The 21610-nt window shown below is 44.8% G+C and overlaps 1 protein-coding gene across 12 annotated transcripts in view; it reads left to right on the top strand.

Annotated features, from left to right (window-relative positions):
* The window catches only part of SLC25A30 (solute carrier family 25 member 30), an 85617-nt gene that overhangs the window by 58719 nt on the left and 5288 nt on the right, over positions 1–21610 (top strand). The window contains exons 1-9 of one of the 12 annotated variants that reach the window (XM_082435424.1): positions 646–1128; positions 1496–1557; positions 9787–9983; positions 10883–11004; positions 12524–12671; positions 16472–16566; positions 17730–17815; positions 19619–19714; positions 20406–20530. In XM_082435424.1, coding sequence (XP_082291550.1) covers positions 10941–11004; positions 12524–12671; positions 16472–16566; positions 17730–17815; positions 19619–19714; positions 20406–20530 — 614 coding nt within the window. In that variant the 5' untranslated portion in view covers positions 646–1128; positions 1496–1557; positions 9787–9983; positions 10883–10940. Of the gene's footprint in view, positions 1–377; positions 1129–1161; positions 1344–1495; positions 1558–1582; positions 1769–9786; positions 9984–10882; positions 11005–12523; positions 12672–16471; positions 16567–17729; positions 17816–19618; positions 19715–20405; positions 20531–21610 lie in introns of those variants that run through there. The other 11 variants (XM_082435425.1, XM_082435430.1, XM_082435423.1 and 8 more) reach the window with 11 other exon arrangements.

A 21610-nucleotide genomic window follows, 5' to 3' on the forward strand; every position in this document is an offset into this window, starting at 1 on the left:
GGAGCCTGAGGACAGATACTGTTAACCCCTGTGACACCACCCTGCTACTTCACCATCAGCCAGTCAGAGAACTGTGCACAAGCTAATCACATACCCTGCGACCCCCCTCCCTCACCTGGCTTTTAAAAGTGCTTTGCTGAAACCCTTTTGGGGAGTTTGTTGCTTTTAGGGCGTGAGCCGCCTGTCTCCTTGCAAGACCTTGAAATAAACATTTCTCTGCTCCAAACTCTGATGTTTCAGTTTGTTTGGCCTCGCTGTGCCTCCGCCCACGAACTTGCGTTAACAAAAGATTTTTTTAAATGTGAGAGTACTAGTACTAGGGTAGTAGACTAAAGGAGTTTGTATAGAGAGGCATGAAATCAAATGCAACGAATCCTGGGTAGATCTCGAACTGGAAAAAAAAAATTGTGTGTGTGTGTGAGACTTTTAGGGACAACAAAGGAAATTTAAATATGGACAGTATATTGGATTTGACGGAAATGGTATTTAATTTCTTGCATGTTCTAATGCCGAGGTATTTTGGGGGTGAAGCAGTGTTGTTTGCAACTTTCCAATGGTTCGGGGTGAAAAAAACCTATACAGTGAGAGAGGACGCAAATACTGTGAAATGTTAGCATTTAATTTAGTGCAGGGTATACTGTTCAAGTCTTCAGTCGGTTTATAAATTTTCACACTAAAAAGCTGGGTTTTTTTAAAAAAAAAAAGGAGTGCAAGTTTACTTCCTTCTGATTGCAGAGGTTCACGTGAACAAAAAGAATCAGCACCCTGAGAAGGCTCTTCCGTGGCTCTTAAATTTCTCTTTCACCGCGGAGTTGACCTCGAGGCCGTCGGAGGCGTCACCGAGTCCGGGAAAGCTCCTACCCCCTCCACCGACGAGACGGAGTCCCGCAGTCCCCTCCCTCTGCGGCCCCTCTCCGCCGGCTGCCGGGCGCGCGACCTGGGCGTGGCCTGTGCCGGGAGCGGCCAATGGGCGCCAAGGCTGCGGGCGGGGCCGCGCAGGGCGGGGCTGCGCGCGGGCCCCTGGGCCACCCCCGCCGCTCCCTAGCTTTTCCTCCAGTTCCCGTGCGGCCGCTGGAGCCGGTTGCTGCTGGGCCGGGGGAGTAGGAGGTGCAGGGCCGCCGCCACCCGGTAAGTGTCTGACTTCAAGGCCGGGACCGCGCTGGCCGTTCCGCGCCTGCTCCGGGTCGCCCCTCCTCCGGCCCGCCCTCCATTGCCCCGCGGCGCCCAGAACCACTGGGGCGGGACTCCCGGCCCCAACGCGGCGGCGCTGCCCCTCTGGTCGGCCGCGGTCCCGGAGAGCCCCGGCGCCGGCGGCCCTACCCAGGGGCCACCTCTGCTATCCGGTTTGTTTGCGGGGTCTGGTTCGGTGGGGCGCGAGGTTCCGGGGTGGGCCCCGCTCCTCGGGCTGCAGCTGCCTGTGGCCCGGCGGGTTCTGCAGGAGTGCCGGTTCCTGGCCCTCATCACTCCGTGGCGTAGGGGGTGATTTCTCTTCCAGCGTCACCGAGATCAGGCGTGAGGCCCGTCCGGCATCTCGGCGTGTGTGCCCTTGCCGCCGAGGTGCGTTTCTCCTGACTCTGCATCCCTCACCCCTGCGGTTCATTCAAGAGCGTGCAGCTCGGGCACCCGTGAGCTGCCTATTATGGGAAAAGGCTCTCTGTACTTTGAATTGCTCCTGGAACACACCAGGCTGGCTCATGTTGGCAAGGACCGGTCGAATTCATTTGCTCGGAAAGTTAATGCAGCTCTGGATTTTAGCGTAATTCTAGGTGTGAGTAATTTCGTGTAAAACAGTTGCAATGGCATTGTCTCTGCGCAGGAATAGCAAAACGTCTCCAACTGCCCTGCAAGAGTCTAGATTCGGCCTCCTCCTCTAGCGAGGAAAGTTGAAAGGCATGAATTCTGTTCTTGACTTTGCTGTTGCCAAGCTTTGTGACCATGGACTCAGTTAATTCACGTGAAATAAGATAAATTTCTAAGATTCCCTTCAAATCCCACGTGTCATTAGTCTGATGAGCTTATTTTTCGCCCCGTACCTTTAATAAGAATGAGAATTAGGAAAAAGCCATGATAGGCAGCCCTGTGAGGAACAAAGATTTATGAGTGCACAGAAGTTTAGAGACTGGATTGGGGTTTAAGATTGGGGACTGAAAAGGGAGCACAGTAAAAGTGAAAGAACTTAGGCAGAATTAATTATATAAAAGAAACTTGGAAAGCTTTCGGAAGTTCCAGCAGCAATTACTGTTTTTAATTCCCTCTCTTTGTAGCTGTGTAGATGAGGTAAGGAGAAGATAAATGCTGTTATAGAAAATGTCGTAGAGAGGAATGTAACTTAGCATACATCTTAAGTGTAGGGAAAATCCTTTGTAGTTCTTAATTTGTATAGACATTGCTGCTCAGGAAACACTTTTTTTTGGTTGTTAAATAGATAAAAACTTTTGTATATCCCGCTCAGGAAAATCCTACCTGTATTTTGAATATGTCGATTTCCTACCCTCCCACCCACCACTTTTTATTGTATTCTTATTATTTGCGCCAAGATTTTTAACAGCCTTTGGTAAATAGCGTTTGGCTTTGTAGTACATAGGGGAAGGATTTGCTTTCCCTCTGGGAGAGCTCAGTTTGAGTACTTCATAGCTGTGTGACTAGGCACAGTCACTTTATCTCTCTCAGGCTGTCTTTCCTCAGTTGTGAAATGAGATAATGATACCTATTTCTTAGGGTTGTGAAGGTTAAATAAAATCCTTCATGTGGAAGACATGTAGCGATGCCTGACATGTCAGGTATTAATAATGACAGTATTGTGTTCACAGTGCAGCACAGAGAAGTGGTCTCTGGGTTTTAGTTTGGCTAGAAGGTAGGGCCCCAAGAGGAGAACAAAGTGGCAAATGGTCAGTAGCCATTTCCGCTGCCGGATGCTGGAACTTTTGCAGGTTGTAAGCCCTTCCTTCCCTGAGTCTCAGGCTGAGCTACTGCTCAGACGCTAGTGATCGCTAAGGGACACATCAATCTCCCTGACTGTGTTGGCCTGTTAGTCTTGACACTTGAGTAGAGTTGGGATTTTTCCCAAAAATCGAGCTAGCAAGTTAAGGAATGTGTGTGAGGAGAACCCCTCAAAGAGAGATCAAAACAAAGAAATGGTTTCGTTTACTGAACAGAGACTTCAGCCCAAGATAACTGAAGCCCTTCACCGCTTGCCGTGGCCAGTACAGCTTACTGGACATACGGTCTCCTCTTCCAGTATTAACCAGAACCTTTTCTTGTTTAGATGTTTGACCACTTACTGATACTCTCTGGTTGTTATTTAAACCAAATTATTCTTTATTTGACTCTGCAAACAGTAACCTGGGAAGGCACGGTAGTCTTAACTGCTCAGGAATCTAGTCCTAGCTTTGGGAAAGGAAAAGAGAAGAGCCCCAAAGTTAATTTACCCTCATCTTAGTTAACTTTTAGACATTGTAGTGAATAGACTGTACTTTCTTACAGTTTAACCAGGGATACTGGAGGGGGGACCCTTGTTTGTGGAAGATAAGTTATTGTGGGGTAATATCTGAATAGGAACTAGTGGGTGTGTGCTTCATCCCACGTGATTCAAAACCCTGGGAGGCAATTCCACAACAGGGTCGAGCTCTACTTGAGTAGTTGCGTGTGAGCATAACCCAGAACCTCTGGGTTTTAATATTATAACTAACTAAAAATTTAATATCAAAACCAGCAGAAGAAAAAGTAGCCAAATCTCATTAAACTTAAACTGGCGAAAATATTGGCAGGAAATCAGAAAGTTAATGGGTGAGATGGCATGAAGTCATATGACAATATAGTTTTTTTTTTTTAATAAATTTATTTTTCGCTGCATTGGGTCTTCGTTGCGGTGCGCGGGCTTCTCATTGCTTTGGCTTCTCTTGTTGCGGAGCGCGGGCTCTAGGCTCACGGGCTGAGTAGTTGTGGCTCGCGGGCTCTAGAGCGCAGGCTCAGTAGTTGTGTAGCACGGGCTTTGTTGCTCCGTGGCATGTGGGATCTTCCCGGACCAGGGCTCGAACCTGTGTCCCCTGCACAGGCAGGCAGATTCTTAACCACTGCACCACCAGGGACGCCTCCCGACAACATAGTTTTTAAAAAATGTTTCTAATTAGAGATCAGAAGTTATAATCCCATTCCGAATAACGTTTTTGCTGACATTTTAGAGGATATCTTGTGTGTGTGTGTCTATTTTGTACGTATACATTTATGTATACACTGTAGGGAAAAAAATGTCTACTAAATAAGATGAGTGCAAAGAAGAACCGGCTATAATGTCATCACTACCTAATCAACTACCTAATTTTAAGTGATACGTATTCCAAGGCCGTCATTTATTTGACTCATTGATGCTTGGGATTTCCCTCATTCAGTGGCTGGGGCCCTGTGTGTGTACTTTTAAGAAGCTCCTCAGCCAGGTTAGGAACTACTAATAAGGAGTCCTGTGTCCCGCGCAGATGCTTGATGCATGTATAGTATCACAGCCAAGAAAATAAGAATCATAGAGGCCAGGGGGAGGGGGAATGGAGAGGAACTGCTTAATGGTTTCCTTTTGGGGTGATGGAGTATTTTGGGGCTAGATAGAGATGGCGGTTGTACAAAATTGGAATGTACTAAGTGCCACTGAATTATTTGCTAAAATGGTTTATTTAGTTTTTCTTTGTTTGTTTTTGGCTGTACCGCGCGGCTTGTGGGATCTTAGTTCCTCGACCAGGGGACCAGGGATTGAACCCTGGCCCGGTGAGTGAAAGCTCCCAGGCCTAACCACTGGACCATCAGGGAATTCCCTGGTTTATTTTGTAGTACGTGAATTTCACCTCAGTAAAAAACTCTGGGAAAAAATACGAATACTATCTTTGTATACTGTGTATTGGAAAAATTAATTATAACTGTTTAGATTGACTACCTTCTGAATAAATATTTTTCTCTTAAGACTTTTCTCTTAAAGCACATTTGTTTCTAAGGTACATCTTATCAGTAGTACCTTTTTGAAGGTACCTGGTAATATTTTCTTCTTAATTAAAATGCCATCACTCCTTTTTGATCATGTACAGCCTCAGGTGGTAGCAGAAAGAACACTAAACTTGGGATCAAAGCATTTGGGGGTTGGGGGTCCACTTCTGCCCCATCAGACATGTGGCCTTGGACAAGTTGCCTTCCTGAAACTGGGTTTCCTTGTCTCTTTTTCTGTCCTATCCCAAATTTGTGGGGGGATCCACTGAAATCATTTATGTTGAACACTTTTGTAACGGCAAGTTACAGTGCTTCCAGACGCCACTGTTATGTAGGTATTTTGCTTTTTAACTTGGACTCGGCAAAACCCAAGAATGGGTTGAGGACAGTAATGAATTATTGTATTTATTATTAATGTGTTTTATAGTCTGTAACTTATAGTGTTAATCGTTCCCTTAGTTTTGAATTTAGTAAGGCTAAGAATTAAGTACAGATATTAAACATTTTTTTAAAATTTTTTTAAATTTATTTTTGACTGTGTTGGGTCTTCATTTCTGTGCGAGGGCTTTCTCTAGTTGTGGCAAGCCGGGGCCACTCTTCATCGCGGTGCGCGGGCCTCTCACTATCGTGGCCTCTCTTGTTGCGGAGCACAGGCTCCAGACGCGCAGGCTCAGCAGTTGTGGCTCACGAGCCCGGTTGCTCCGCGGCATGTGGGATCTTCCCAGGCCAGGGCTCGAACCCGTGTCCCCTGCAGTGGCAGGCAGATTCTCAACCACTGCGCCACCAGGGAAGCCCAGATATTAAACATTTTCAAGGCTAATAGTGAGATGAGTTTTGGGGAGCAGGACTTGTTCTTTGGTACTGAAATATGTAAAACATGATTTTTTAAGTTCCATACTCAGGGAGCCTTCTATCTTAGTCATCGGTAACCACTCTGAATTTGGTTAACGTCTGTAGATGAGGAACAGATATCTGTATGTCTGTTAGGGTCCTTTTTGAGTTCCTTTGTTTTCTCTTGGTGTAAGGAAGCCCCTTGGCCATCTTGTGAAGTGATGTTCTTGGCAGTAGTGACTTGTGGTATGTCTCCTGGGAAATACAGACTTGGGAACACTCCCCAGACGTGCGAAGTAAAAACATTGGGCATGTTGCTTGCCAATGACTATAGTAAATTAGGATTTTATTTTAAACTGACAAGAATTAGAGTTGATAGTATATACAGAGAAGTGTGCAAATTTCCATGTGTTTCTTGTTAATTGGCGCAAGGCCAGATGTGCCAACTGAAATCGCATAAAACTGCAGAACACGTAATGAATGTGGGGGGGCCTGGCTGTGGCAGGTGCGTGCATATATGTCACAGTGAGTGAGGACCTATACAAGGAAAGGAGGATGGAAGGCAACATTTGTGTCTTTTTATTTATTTATTTATTTATTTATTTATTTATTTATTTATTTATTTATTTATTTATTTATTTATGGCTATGTTTGGTCTTTGTGCGAGGGCTTTTCTCTAGTTGCGGCAAGTGGGGGCCACTCTTCATCGCGGTGCGCGGGCCTCTCACTATCACGGCCTCTCTTGTTGCAGAGCACAGGCTCCAGACGCGCAGGCTCAGTAGTTGTGGCTCACGGGCCCAGTTGCTCCGCGGCACGCGGGATCCTCCCAGACCAGGGCTCAAACCCGCGTCCCCCGCATTGGCAGGCGGACTCTCAACCACTGCGCCACCAGGGAAGCCCCTTTTTTTTTTTTAATAGATCTTTATTGGAGTATAATTGCTTCACAATATTGTGTGACTATTGTGAATTTGAATATTGTGAATTTTGAATATTGTGAATTTGTTGTCTAAACAACATCTGGAGAATTACCATATGACCCAGCAATCCCACCACTGGGCATATACCCTGAGAAAACCATAATTCAAAAAGAGTCATGTACCACAATGTTCATTGCAGCAGTATTTACAACAGCCAGGACATGGAACAAACCTAAATGTCCATCGACAGATGAATGGATAAAGAAGATGTGGCACATATATACAATGGAATGTTACTCAGCCATAAAAGGAAACAAAATTGAGTTATTTGTAGTGAGGTGGATGGACCTAGAGTCTGTCATACAGAGCGAAGTAAGTCAGAAAGAGAAAAACAAATACCATGCTGACATATATATGGAATCTAAAAAAAAAAATGGTACTGATGACCTAGTTGCAGGGCAGGAATAAAGAGGTAGACATAGAGAATGGACTTGAGGACATGTGGCGGGAGGGCAAATCTGGGGCGAAATGAGAGTAGCATCGACATATATACGCTACGGAATGTAAAATAGTTGGCTGGTGGGAAGCAGCAGCATAGCACAGGGAGATGGGCTCAGGGCTTTGCGAGGACCTAGAGGGGTGGGATAGGGAGGGTGGGAGGGAGGCTCAAGAGGGAAGGGATATGGGGACCTGTGTATGCATATGGCTGATTGGCTTTGTTGTTTGCAAGGAGACAGGCGGCTCACGCCCTAAAAGCAACAAACTCCCCAAAAGGGTTTCAGCAAAGCACTTTTAAAAGCCAGGTGACGGAGCGGGGTCACAGGGTATGTGATTAGCTTGTGCACTGTTGTTGTTTGTTTCTATTAGCATTTTCTTAGTTTTGGATTTGTTTTTTGTGGGTCTTTTTTTTACGTTTCCCGCTTAGAGAAGTTTCTTTAGCATTTGTTGTAAAGCTGGTTTGGTGGTGCTGAATTCTCTTAGCTTTTGCTTGTCTGAAAAGCTTTTGATTTCTCTATTGAATCTGAATGAGATCCTTGATGGGTAGAGTAATCTTGGTTGTAGGTTTTTCTCTTTCATCACTTTAAGTATATCCTGCCACTCCCTTCTGGCCTTTCAGAGTTTCCTCTGAAAAATCAGCTGATAACCTTATGGGGATTCCTTTGTATGTTATTTTTTCTTTTTCCCTTGTTGCTTTTAATATTTTTTCTTTGAATTTAATTTTTGCTAGTTTGATTAGTATGTGTCTTGGTGTGTTTTTCCTAGGGTTTATCCTGTATGGGACTCTCTGTGCTTCCTGGACTTGGGTGACTATTTCCTTTCGCATGTTAGGGAAGTTTTTGACTATAGTCTCGTCAAATATTTTCTCAGATCCTTTTTTTTTTCTCTTCTTCTTCTGGGACCCCTATATTCGAACGTTGGTGCGTTTAGTGTTGTCCCAGAGATCTCTGAGATTGTCTTCAGTTCTTTTCGTCCTATTTTCTTTATTTTGCTCCTTGGCAGTTGTTTCCACCATTTTGTCTTCCAGCTCACTTATTCGTTCTGCCTCAGTTATTCTGTTATTGATTCCTTCTAGTGTATTTTTCACTTCAGTTATTGTGTTGTTCATCTCTGTTTGTTTGTTCTTTAGTTCTTCTAGATCTTTATTAAACGTTTCTTGTATTTTCTCATCCGTGCCTCCATTCTATTTCCGAGATTCTGGATCATTTTTACTATCATTACTCTGAATTCTTTTTCAGGTAGATTGCCTGTTTCCTCTTCATTTATTTGGTCTTGTAGGTTTTTACCTTGCTCCTTCATCTGTGATATATTTTTTTGTTGTCTCTCTTTTTTTTTTTTTTTTAATGAGTGGGATTGTGTTCTTGTTTTACTGGTTGTTTGGCCTGAGGCTTCCAGCACTAGGGTTTGTAGGCTATTGGGTAGAGCTGGGTCTTGGTGCTGAGATGAGGAACTCCGTGAGACCTCACTCCGATGAATATTCCCTGGGGTTTGAGGTTCTCTGTTAGTCCAGTGGTTCAGACTTGGACCTCCCACCGCAGGAGCTTCGGCCCAACTCTGGGCTCGTGAACCAGGGTCCCGCAAGCCACCTGGGGTGGCAAAAAAAAAAAGTAAAAAATAAAATTAGGAAACTAACAGATATGTTAGGAAGAATATAAAAATAAAAATATAGACGAATCAACAACCAGAAGGTGCATCTTTACCACAATAATAAATAAAGAGGAGGAGGGAAAAGAAAAAAAGCAAGTGTGGGGGAAGTCCTTGGCTGTGGAGGCGGGGCCTAAGCAAGGGCGAGGTTTGGGCGGTGGGCGGGACCAATGCTCAGGACCCACAGGGCTGGAAAAGGCCCTGGGGGCTGTGGGGAACAGAAGGGGCCTAGGCATGCCCCCCACCCCTGGTCTCAGAGGGCAGGGGACCTCACCTGGGAGCTCAGCAGGCTCCCCGGGCCCGAGTGGCCAGGGCAAGCGCCCTCCACTCCTCTCGCTTCTCCTGCATGGCTCCTTCAGCCTGCCGCTCCTGATCTCCCCAGCCTCCCTCCTGTGCCCCCAGGACCCACGTGGCCTGGATGGGGTTTGGAGGGGGCGGTACCGGCCTGGGAGCTCAGCAGGCTCCCCGGGCCCGAGTGGCCAGGGCAAGCGCCCTCCACTCCTCTCGCTTCTCCTGCATGGCTCCTTCAGCCTGCCGCTCCTGATCTCCCCAGCCTCCCTCCTGTGCCCCCAGGACCCACGTGGCCTGGATGGGGTTTGGAGGGGGCGGTACCGGCCTGGGAGCTCAGCAGGCTCCCGGGGCCTGAGTGGGCGGGGCAATCGCCCTCCACTCCTCTCCCGCCTGCCTCTCCTGATCTCCTGGCCTCAGGGGCACCGATCCTGTCTGGCCTCCACTCCTCCTCGCCCCTCAGTCCCCCTATGTCCTGCGGGTTCACTTTGGGGTTTCTCCCGTCTCCTTGAGTGTCAGAATCTCCCACCAGCGGCCGGCAGGCGCCCTAGTTGTGGGGAGACGCTAACTCTGCGTCTTCTCACACCGCTATCTTGACTCCACCTCGCGTGAGTGTCTTTTTTGTATTTAATTTCCGCAGTAGGTGTGAGTAAAGGTGTGGACTCTCCCCCTAATTGGTTGTATTGGCTGTTTCAGTTATGATGATGATGATGATGATGGAGAATTTAAAAATCTAGAGGTTAACACGAACTTTCCTAAGAAGGAGGTGATGAGGCTCTGACCCCGTAGTCTGCCTCGTTCCTTCATCCCAAGCCGCCTCACAGCTAGTAACGTAACGTGAGTAAGAGAAGAGAGCTAACATTTATAAACTAGAGGAACATTTTGGTCATTTTAAGTAATTATCATTTTAGCTTGGGACACTGGGTTGCAACATTTTTCTGCTTCTGTGTATATGAAAGACTCCAGTACCTCCTGGGAGGGACTCACTAAGACAGTGGCAAGCAAGTAGCAAATATTTATTAAGTGAAGAACAGATTTAAGATAACACGGACTACCCAGAAAATCACCTCCATCGCACTACATGAATCACACGCATATCAAGGTATCAGTATATCGGCTTATTTAAGGCCTGGGTGAGAATTAAGACAACTGATCAGGTGATTTGGGGTTTAGGAAATAGGGGTGCTTTGCTTTATTTTTATTTTTATTTTTTTTTTAATTTATTTATTTTATTTATATATTTTTGGCTGTATTGGGTCTCCGTTGCTGCGCGCGGGCTTTTTCTAGTTGTGGCGAGAGGGGGCTACTCTTCGTTGTGGTGCGCGGGCTTCTCATTGCAGTGGCTTCTCTCGTTGTGGAGCACGGGCTCTAGGCACACGAGCTTCAGTAGTTGTGGCACGCAGGCTCAGTAGTTGTGGCTCGTGGGCTCTAGAGCGCAGTCTCAGGAGTTGTGGCGCACGGGCTTAGTTGCTCCGCGGCATGTGGGATCTTCCCGGACCAGGGCTTGAACCCGTGTCCCCTGCATTGGCAGGCGGATTCTTAACCACTGCGCCACCAGGGAAGCCCGGGTGCTTTGCTTTATAAGGTGAGGATCATCTTGGGAATTGTGCATGTGGGTGGGGACAGGGTTCAGGGGTAGCACCTGGTAGCGCTCACTCCAAGTGAAACACACGCTTAAAGAAGAAACTGCCTGTGTGAGAAGTTACAGCAGTGAAACACCTTACTTTTGTGTCCAGGAAAAACCCTGTTGGAGGCCATGCGTCTGTGAACAAAGGAGAAGGGACAGCGGTGAGCATGTCAGCCCTGAACTGGAAGCCCTTCGTGTACGGAGGCCTGGCCTCCATCACAGCGGAGTGCGGTAAGGAGCCCAGCGGGGAGGCCGGTCAGCTGCCTGCTGCACGTGATGAGGCTGAAACTTCTGGGTGTGATCATTGGGTGTCATAAGACTTATGGTGTGAACGTAGTTCAAGCACAGAATGTGAGATTATGAAACAATCTCAGAATTCAAAATTTCTTTCTTCCTTTGGGATACTTTTAAGACAAAATAGTGATTTTGGCTGCTTATTAGCAGTTTAGGGTTCAAAGTTCAGTGGGGAGACAGTTGGACCTGTTGCTCAAACGGAAGTTTCATGAATCATTGTTGGATGCCATCTGTCCCCGTTCTCCTTGTCCTTTTCCCCGCTTCATCGCTGTTAACACGTTTGGCTTTAAAGGAGGGTTAGGGAGCCCCAAGGCCTTCCTGGGCCGGAGGCGAGTGACTGTCATCGTGCCATCATGTTCTCATCGGGCCTGTTGTTCATGTCGTGCTGGTGACTTCCTCATCAGCTCGGTTCCAATCAGATCCTATTTGTTCCTTTGTTTATTCCCCGGATCATTCATTCAGCACACGTTGATTGACGGGAATTCCCTGGCGTCAATGGTTAGGACTCTGCACTTTCACTGCCCGAGGGCCCGGGTTCAATCTGCTGGTTGGGGAACTAAGATCCCACAAGCTGTGTGGCGTGGCCAAAACCAAAACAAAACACATGTTGATTGAGATGCTGCCCGGTGCCAGGTGCTGGGCTGAGCTGCTGCTGTCCTGGGACAGAGGCTGCGCCTGAGGAGCCAGTGGGGACCGGGGCTGAGGGGTTGAGGCACGTTAACCACCGACCGCTGGCTTAGGCTCCCCGTGTAGATTCACTGACACAGTGACTCAAGGTTACTGCGTATGGGTTTATATGTTCGGATGGACTATCTCTTAGGCACTACATTAAACATTTTTACCTACATTAACAGAGGCACTTTTCGGCTGTAACACACAGGTGAGAAACTCCTTTAGAAAATGCATTTATCTCCGTTCACGTTGAACCCCATATCAGCCTTCACATGTGTGAAAAATAGTAACTTACATTTTATTTTTATTTTATCATTATTATTATTTCCTGGCTGCACTGCGCGGCTTGCGGGATCTAAGTTCCCCGACAAGGGGTTGAACCCGGGCCCCAGCAGTGAAAGTGCCGAGTCCTAACCACTGGACTGCCAGGGAGTTCCCAGTAACTTATACTTTAAGATGGATTTCCTGTTTGTGTAAATCATTCCATGTACCTACCTTTGACAGCACTGCAGCCTCCTCAAGTCCTAGGTAGAATAAGATGGGACATAAATAAAAATGTACAGAAAACACAGTTATGCATTTTTAAAAAGATTTAAAAAAATCTTTTGGTTCCTAATTTTTTTTTTTTTAATAGGAAGATTGCAAAGTATCTGCCATTTCTTAATTCTGTTTCTTAGTTTACGTTATAGTCTGAATGTTTCCTCAGTAATGTATCCCTGTGTATCCTTTGTTTAGTGAAATTTCTTTCTATTAAGTGAAACATTTCCTTCTTAAAAATTTTAAGGTACTTTTCCAATTGATTTAACCAAGACACGGCTCCAGATTCAAGGTCAGAAGAATGATGCAAACTTTAAAGAAATCAGGTATCGAGGAATGTTGCATGCGTTAGTGAGGATAGGCAGAGAGGAAGGCCTGAAAGCACTGTATTCAGGGTAAGTAGACCTTCGTGTGTTTATATTTCACTGTTGAGCTTTCAAATGAGCAGACTTCACACTAAGACTTCATAGAGAAAAAATAGAAGTTTGGGGTGTATTCAAGAGCAAGTAGCAATGGTTGATTTTTTTTTTTTTTCCATTTTTCATTTCAACTTTATTTTCTGTATATGTGTTTTAATGTAGCGAGTGTTGTGGTGAAACTGTTTTCATTATATTCAAATACAGATAATAATACAAAAATTACATTTGTTTTAATAGCCCTTCCCCTTGGTTATTCTGAATTACTGAGGTTTTTGCTATAATGAAAATGATATGATATTCTCTATAGGTAAGAGTTGCAGTGAACAGCTTTTCTTTAATCCAACATTTAACGACCAGTGTGCTGCAGGCACTGGTTAGGGAAGTGAGTAAGGCAGGGTCCTGCCTATGGCAGTCAGAGGCCCTGCAGGAAACAATTCGTTCGGGTGGTTTAAATGAAGGGAGATTAATGAAAGGGCTCCTTAAGGGTTAAGGGAACGAATGAAGGATTTTGAGGTACCTAGAAACTAGCAAAGTGAGAAATTGTTACCAACCCTAAGACCAGAGGGACAAGGATGGGAATGATGTTAGCAGAGCCTGCTAGGGCTGGAGCCTTGAAGGAGCAAACAGGAGTTGTTGAGAGATGCCTTGCTAGTGCCCAGGGAGAGGAAGAAATACCTCCACTTCTTCTCCCTCCCTCCCATCTTCTACTGGCTGAATCCGCCTGGAATCAGCTGGCAGGGGAGCCAGCTGGCAGGGGAGCCGGGTGGCGTCCTCCGTGGCGCCAGCCTCGGCACAGAGCAGCACAGAGAGGGGCGAGACTGGATCTGGGTGGACACATGGGAATCGGCAGCAGCCCCTGCCCTGAAGGAACTGTGGTTGTGTGGGGACTGCGGATGTGGAAACGGGATTACAGTGGCGTCTGCCAAGTACTAGACTCTGGTTGAGGCAGGGCATCAATCCCAGACTAAGAGGCCCTGGATCTGATTTTGAAGGACCAAGAGGAGTTAGCTGGGTGAAGTTAGAGGGGAACTCTGTTCATGCAGAGCCAGTGGTGTGTGTGTGGGAGAGCACGGCACATTCTAGAAACTGCAAGTGATTCAGCGTGGATTTAGCACTTGTGGGGTTAGTAGCAGGAGATGGAGTTGGAACTGTAATAAGGAGTCAGGACCTGCACGACCTCGGGTCATGCTAAGTCAGCATCTTGATTTGGGGCAGTACACCAGGTCCAGATCCCAAACTGATGTCTCACAGCCCTCCCACCCACGGGTCCCCAAAGGTTTTTGTCTTTCAATTGAGCCAGTCTTTTAAATGCGAGAAGTTGAACATAAAAACCATTCGATCTTCTCAAGGAAGCTAACATCTGGGCCCACATTTGGTCACTTATGATAATAGTAACTGGTGTTAAGGATGCTTTCTCTGGTTTACCAAACCTCCGGCACTCACATAGTGTAGGTGTGCAGTTGGACCCAGCCCGCTTCACGCGCTCATAGCATTTGCCCGGTACCTGTAAGTGTGTGAGTTTAGTATACCTGTGGCAGACATAAGCCCCTGAAGGGTTTTCAGTAGAGGGACTGACATGATCAGGTTTCCGTTGTAAAAAATTCCCGCCTGCCGTTGGGAGAAAGAGACAGTGACAGTGGAAGCAGGCTGACACACAGGAAGCAGAGACAAGGATCTGACCTGAGGAATTGTCTTGGGGACGGAGAGAAGGAAGGCAGGCTTAGGGCAGAGGATCGACATAGTGTACGACCTCATACATGAGGGGTGGTGGGGAAGGAGGAGACGGGCTAGTGTCTCTTTCTGGTCTGGCCAGTGTGCAGATGGAGGTTCCATTCCTTGGTCTAGGACACAGAAGAGGAAGAGCGGATTGTTCGGAGAGGGAGGTTAATTAGTTGTGTGAGACACTTGCTCTGGTGGTAGGTGTAGGACATGTGAATTGAAAAATCTGGGAAGCAGCTGGAAATGCATCTTGGGATCAGTGTTGGAAACATGAATTTAGGAGTCATCACTCTTTGGACAATTGAAGCCATGCGAGTAGATGAGCTCATCTGGGGAGTGTGTGGAGCCATGAGAGAAGAGAGGAAGGGGACAGAATTCCTGGGCCCCTCAGAGGATGTGCAGAGAAAGAAGAGGAATTGGAGAGAGTGAAGTTATGGCAGCTCAGGGAGGAGACGGCTGCAAGCAGGACAAAGAGTGGACCATAGCAAATACTGGAAAGGCAAAGAGGCTTCATAAGCTGCTGATTGAAAAGCATCATTTAATTTAGCTACAGAGATGTCCCTTGGGCCCCTTTTGGTGAGGGGGCTATTGATGAAGAGGGTGGAAGGAAGCCAGATTGCAATCTGAGAAGGAGGTGGGAAGTGTGGCAGGAGAGCCTTCGCGTGTGAATGCCACAGGGTGGTTTTGGGGTGGGGAGGGTCCTGGAGGAGGGAGAGGGAATAACTGGAACAGGGCCCCCAGGGAGGTGGGAGATGAGCTCCAGAGCAACCCTGGAGGATGTTTACAGAGGCCAGATTTTACCAGGTGCTTTGTCCTGAGAAAGGAAAGCCCTCCCATTATAATGTGAATGGGCAAATAGAACTCCGTGTTCGCATACGTTTTCATTGAGGATAAATATGAGGGGCTGAGCTATCACTTAGGGAACTAATAACTTGCACACATTTAACTGAACCCATACACACACACACACACACACACACACACACACTCTCACACACATACATACATATATTTTATTTTTTGCTCCACTGTGTGGCTTGTGGGAGCTTAGTTCCCCGACCAGGGATTGAACCTGGGCCCTTGGCATTGAAAGCGCCTAGTCCTAACCACTGGACTGCCAGGGAATTCCCAAGAACCCACCTTTTTAAAAAATTTTTTTAAACTTTTTTCTTAAAAGATTTTTAAATTAATTATTTATTTGTTTGTTTATTTTTTAAATTTAATTTTTATTTATTTTTGGCTGTGTTGGGTCTTTGTTGCTGCGCGCGGGCTTTCTCTAGTTGCGGCGAGCTGGGGGTACTCTTCATTGCGGTGCACAGGCTTCTCATTGTGGTGGCTTCTCTTGTTGCGGAGCATGGGCTCTAGGCGTGCGGGCTTCAGTAGTTGTGGCACATGGGCTCAGTAGTTGTGGCTCACGGGCTCTAGAGCGCAGGCTCAGTAATTGTGGTGCACGGGCTTAGTTGCTTCACGGCATGTGGGATCTTCCCGGACCAGGGTTCTAACCCGTGTCCCCTGCATTGGCAGGCGGATTCTTAACCACTGCGCCACCAGGGAAGTCCCTATTTATTATTTATTTTGCTTATTTTTGGCTGTGTCGGGTCTTAGTTGCGGCATGCGGGATCTTTGTTGAGGCATGCTGGATCTTTCGTTGTGGCGCACGGGCTTCTCTCTAGTTGCGGCGTGCAGGCTCCAGGGCACGTGGGCTCTGTAGTTTGCGGCACACGGGCTCTGGTTGAGGCGCGAGAGCTCAGTAGTTGTGGCACTAGGGCTCTAGTTGAGGTGCGTGAGCTTAGTTGCTCCACAGCCTGTGGGATCTTAGTTTCTGACCAGGGATCGAACCCACGTCCCCTGCATTGTAAGGCGGATTCTTTACTGCTGGACCACCAGGGAAGTCCTCCACCTATATTTTTGCTGGATTTTAAACTCTTAAGAAATCTGTCTTAGTGTAGTTTGATTGTGGAAGGCAGATACGTGATTGCGTCTCCTATGTGTGTCTTCTAGAGGATTTTAAGTGGTTTTTTAGAATTTTTTTGTCCCTTTGTCCGTTGGTTTGGCAGGATTGCTCCTGCGATGTTGCGCCAGGCTTCCTACGGCACCATCAAGATAGGCACCTACCAGAGCTTGAAGCGGTTATTTGTCGAGCGCCCGGAAGGTGAGTGGGGAGTTCTTTTTCCACTTGTGGACAGGAGGTGGGTTGTTTGTCTTTTTTATTCAAGTGGTTTGGGATCAGTTTTGTTGTTTGTGACTTTACTACTGTGGAGGAGAACTTTGGGTTGGGTGTAAAATCTAAATGAATTATACTTAAAGCAAGTCAGATACCAGCTGAATTTCGGGGGGGAACAGTTAGAAGAGCAGCCTTACAAAGATCTTAATGAGTTGTCCTTGTTTCCACAATGTCCAGACTGGAGGGTATGTTGTTGTAGTTCTAGCCCACCTAAAATTCTCTGCAATCATAGGAATTATCACCTATTTTTCAGGAAAGCAGTGACTACATTTTCTTAGTATTAAGAACTCTTGAGTTCTAATATTCTCTTGCGGGTTGATTCTTCAACTTTGCTTTAATCCATAGAAATTTCTGTCTTTTTTACAAAGAGATGAGCACTAGTTACTGTTCTGTGAGAGCAGTGAGCAGGAGCAAAGATGTTTTAAAAGTGCTTCAGTAGATTTCTTTTTCTTTTCTTTTTTTAGAAGTTATATTGTATTCTGGGCAGTATCGTATTCGAAAATTTACCCGCTTATTTGCTGTTTTTAAACGAATGCTTCAGAAAAAGTTTTTTTTTTTTTTTTTTAACATCTTTATTGGAGTATAATTGCTTTACAATGGTGTGTTAGTTTCTGCTGTGTAACAAAGTGAACCAGCTATACGTATACATATGTTCCCATCACTCTTCCCTCTTGCTTCAGTATATTTCAAATTAAATATGTATGACGTGCTTTAAAATTTTATCGCCACCTTATCTCATAGGAGGGTATCTTTTATTCTCCTACCAGTTGGTGTACGACCTCATCTTAATTACAGTGGTCTGCACTTACACACAAAAGTGAATTATGGTTCACTTCCATGATAATTCACATGGTTACTCTTGCGTGATAATTCACATTCTTTTTTAGGTGTCAAGAGATTTTGCTAAGCAAAATCCCTTCAGCCAGAAAAATCCCTAATCCTTTGAAAATTAATTGATTCATTAAGCATGTATTTCTTTAGTTAATCTTAAATGAACAAGGGATGTGTAAGTGAATTACACCTGTACATGAGTTCCTCATATGAAGAGCCCTGTACGTATGAAGAGTCAAATAACATGTCTTTGTTTGCAGATGAAACCCTTCTGATAAACGTGGTCTGTGGAATTCTCTCTGGAGTCGTATCCTCAACCATTGCTAATCCAACTGATGTTTTGAAAGTAAGCAGTGCTACCTGTGTCTTATAGGCACACTCTGCATTTTCTTATTGTAGTCAACATTCAGATAATGAAAATCTGTGAGTATAACATGTACTCTGTATGTGTGAGTCTTTACAATTTTAGTGCCATGAAGACTCAGAAACATACACTAGGTGGATTTCCCACTGATACAGAGAAGCTCACAAGTAGGGCCCATTTTTGGAGACTTTGGTGATTTTGGAGGTTTTTGGTGATTAACCAGAAAAAAGAAAATAAGGCTTCGATGCATTTGAATTTCATTTTTCATTGAAAATCTCCCTTGTTTTTATCGGTTCATTAAAGTAGATGGGCTGTTGGGAGTTCCCCGTTGGCCCAGTGGTTAGGACTCGGCGCTTTCACTGCCGAGGGTGCGGGTTCAGTCCCTGGTCGGGGAACTAAGATCTCGAAAGCCGCACGACGCAGCCAAAAAATAAAAAATAAAATAAGATAGGTGGACTGCAAGTTTTACAGCAGTCTAGGCAGCTTGTTGATGACCGTTTCTGAAGGCGTTACGTTTTCCATTAATTTGATTTCAGGAACTAGTAATGAAAATATTTACATAGCTACAATTAGACATAATGCATTAGATGACCTTATCAACAATACCAGGGATACGGCCTCCTTAAATCCCTTTTGTAATAAGGCAAGGGACTAACTAATTAAAGAAAATCAAAATTAGGTGTGAGTTATTGGTCAAACCCTCTCAAGTTATTCCTTTCCTTCCCTCGTTCTTTTTCTTTCCCCCATTATTTAAGCAGCATTCACTGTGCTTCTACCTTGCACCAGTTGGTGTACTATATGCTTAGAATCCAAAAATGAGTCAGGCAAGGACCCCGCCTTCAGCTTTCAATCTAATAGGAGATTCCGACAACATCAGAATTGCATGCAGCAGGGTGTTGGGTGCACTACAGTTACACACGGTGTGAATAGAAGTACCAGGCCCTTTTGCCCTAAGTTTACCCTGTGCTGGGGTAAAATTGCTAGAGAAAAATATCCACACTCCTATTAACCTCTTAAATGTATATCAGGGCTATGGAAAGGCAGTTCCTGCGTTTTGTTTTGTTTTCTCATGTTAACCTGGCAATAACAGTTGCCTTTAGAATTAGAGGGTAATGCATGTGCTCCCTAAACCAACATAAGGTACCAGGTTTTTAGTGAGAGGTCCCTTTTTATTCTTAAAAATGCAGAGAGCCTACATCAAACATTATTTTTATGTTGGAATATTGGTCATGTGAATTCCATGGCGGTTTGTAAAGCTCACTTGTAAGTTCCCGTGTAACAGAGTGTGACGGACATCACATGGCCATCCTTTGGCCAGCACGTCTGCATACCTTGGGGTTTGGCTGGTTGGAAATAATAGGGCTTGGAGTAACTAATTTAAGAAATGTGCTTGCCCATGCTTGGTGCTGCCAGCTACACTGGATACTCATTAATTATGTTAAATCTTTAGAATTAACCATGATTTTCTCTCTTTCCTACTTAGTAACTAGAGGGAGATATGCCATTTTCTTTCCTTTTCAAAAGACTATTTAAAAAAAATTTCTTTTTGACACTTAATGAGCTACTGCATGCAAGACTGGACTCTACTAGATTCTTTTTGTTGATTCTTAAGCGCCAAAGAACCAATCGTGATAAATTTAAACTAACATTGTAGTAATATTTATATTACAGTATTTTTCTTTTAATGGTTACTAAACAACAGATTAAATATATATATATTTTTTTAAGTCTGCATTTGGGGAGAAACATGCTAGTTTCTTTCTCACGTTAGTCTTTAATTTTTAGATTCGGATGCAAGCACAAAACAGCACCCTTCAAGGAGGAATGATAGGCAACTTCATTCACATTTACCAGCAAGAGGGAACAAGAGGACTTTGGAAGGTAAGCTTGAAAAACAGACCCAACTGACTTAGTTCTTCCCCTTTTTTAAAAAATTTATTTTTCCTATTTTTCCTATTTTATTTAATCCAAATGGTATAATGGAGTAAAGGAAGAAGGATGACATCTGCCCTTGAAGAGATCTTCTTCCTTAATTTCCTTAATCTGTAAAATGAAAACATGTCATGATTTTACATAAGGAGTATGTCGTGATTTTAAAGTACCTTTTGAATAATTCATATATAAGAAATTCTGTGAGGGTTGAATACTTTTTTTGTTTGCTTTTTTTCCCCCTAAGTTCTTATGGAGAAGGGGTTATAGTTACATTGGATTTTTTGATCTGTATGGTTTCATGGCTCTTAAGTGAAGAATGTTAGGCAAGCGCTGGTATGGAATGCTATTTCCTAGTATTCTAGGGACTGTCATCTCATAGATTAGATCCTAAAGGTCATCCAGTCTGATCCTCTCCATACATACAAGGAAACCAGAGGCTCTGAGAGGTGAGTCGTCCTGATCAAGGTCGTACAGTTAGTGCCAGAATCAGAATTAGACTTTGGGGCTTCTGACTTCTTACCGTCTGGATTTTTCTACTCTTTCACTCTACATTTCTACCTACCAGCAGGAAAACGTAAAAATTGGCCATAGTTTGTAGGAGAGAGATATCTGACTTGTTATTATTGATATTTTTACCCAGGGCGTGTCCCTTACTGCTCAGAGGGCCGCTATTGTGGTTGGTGTGGAGCTGCCGGTCTACGACCTCACCAAGAAACATCTGATTCTCTCGGGCTTGATGGGAGACACTGTGTATACCCATTTCCTGTATGTTTATGGATTTTAAAAAAATTAATATTTTAGGTATGCATGAGCTTAGGGTAGAAATTTGCTGCAAATTTATAGACATTTTAAAGAAAGTTTATTATAAAAGTATTCTCATATTTGAAAAATTATGATATGGAAGTAAACCAGGAAAAAGTATGTCCTTACCCCTTTACATAGGTAGCTATTGTTAACTGTTTGATATGTACCTTCAGGTGTTTTCTATGCATATGCAAATGTCTACAAAAGTATATTACATGTGCTTTATTATACAGCTACGATCATGCTTGGCATTCCTTGCTTGCTTTTTATATTTTTTTATTTTTCTGCTTTATTGAGGTATAATTGGCAAGCAGAATTGTAAGATACTTAAAGTACACAATATGGTTAGATACAAGTATGCATTATGAAATGATTACCCTCATCGAGTTAATTAACACATCTATCATTTTATGTCTGTGTGAAAACATTTAAATTCTATTCTCGTAGCAAATTTATTTATTTATTTATTTATTTATTTATTTTTTTAAAATTTTTTATTTATTTATGGCTGTGTTGGGTCTTCGTTTCTGTGCGAGGGCTTTCCCTAGTTGTGGCAAGTGGGGGCCACTCTTCATCGCGGTGCGCGGACCTCTCACTATCGCGGCCTCTCTTGTTGCGGAGCACAGGCTCCAGACGCGCAGGCTCAGCAATTGTGGCTCACGGGCCTAGCCGCTCCGCGGCATGTGGGATCCTCCCAGACCAGGGCTCGAACCCGTGTCCCCTGCATTCGCAGGCAGATTCTCAACCACTGCGCCACCAGGGAAGCCCCTCGTAGCAAATTTAAATTCTATATAATACTGTGTTGTCAACCATAATCACCATGTTATACATTAGATCCTCAGACCTTATTCATCTCATAACTGAAATTTTTGTACGCTTTTACCAACTTCTTCCCAACCCCAAGCTCTGGCAGCCACTTTTTGACTCTCTGTTTCTATGACATTTGGCAGTTTTGGAGACTGTTCTGATTCTTATGTGCTAATGACATCTACTGGGTAGAGGCCAGCGAGCTGCTAAACATCTTACAATGCACAGGACAGA

The sequence above is a fragment of the Balaenoptera physalus genome (assembly GCF_965194825.1).
Source record: "Balaenoptera physalus genome assembly, chromosome: 18".
Lineage (NCBI taxonomy): Eukaryota > Metazoa > Chordata > Mammalia > Artiodactyla > Balaenopteridae > Balaenoptera > Balaenoptera physalus.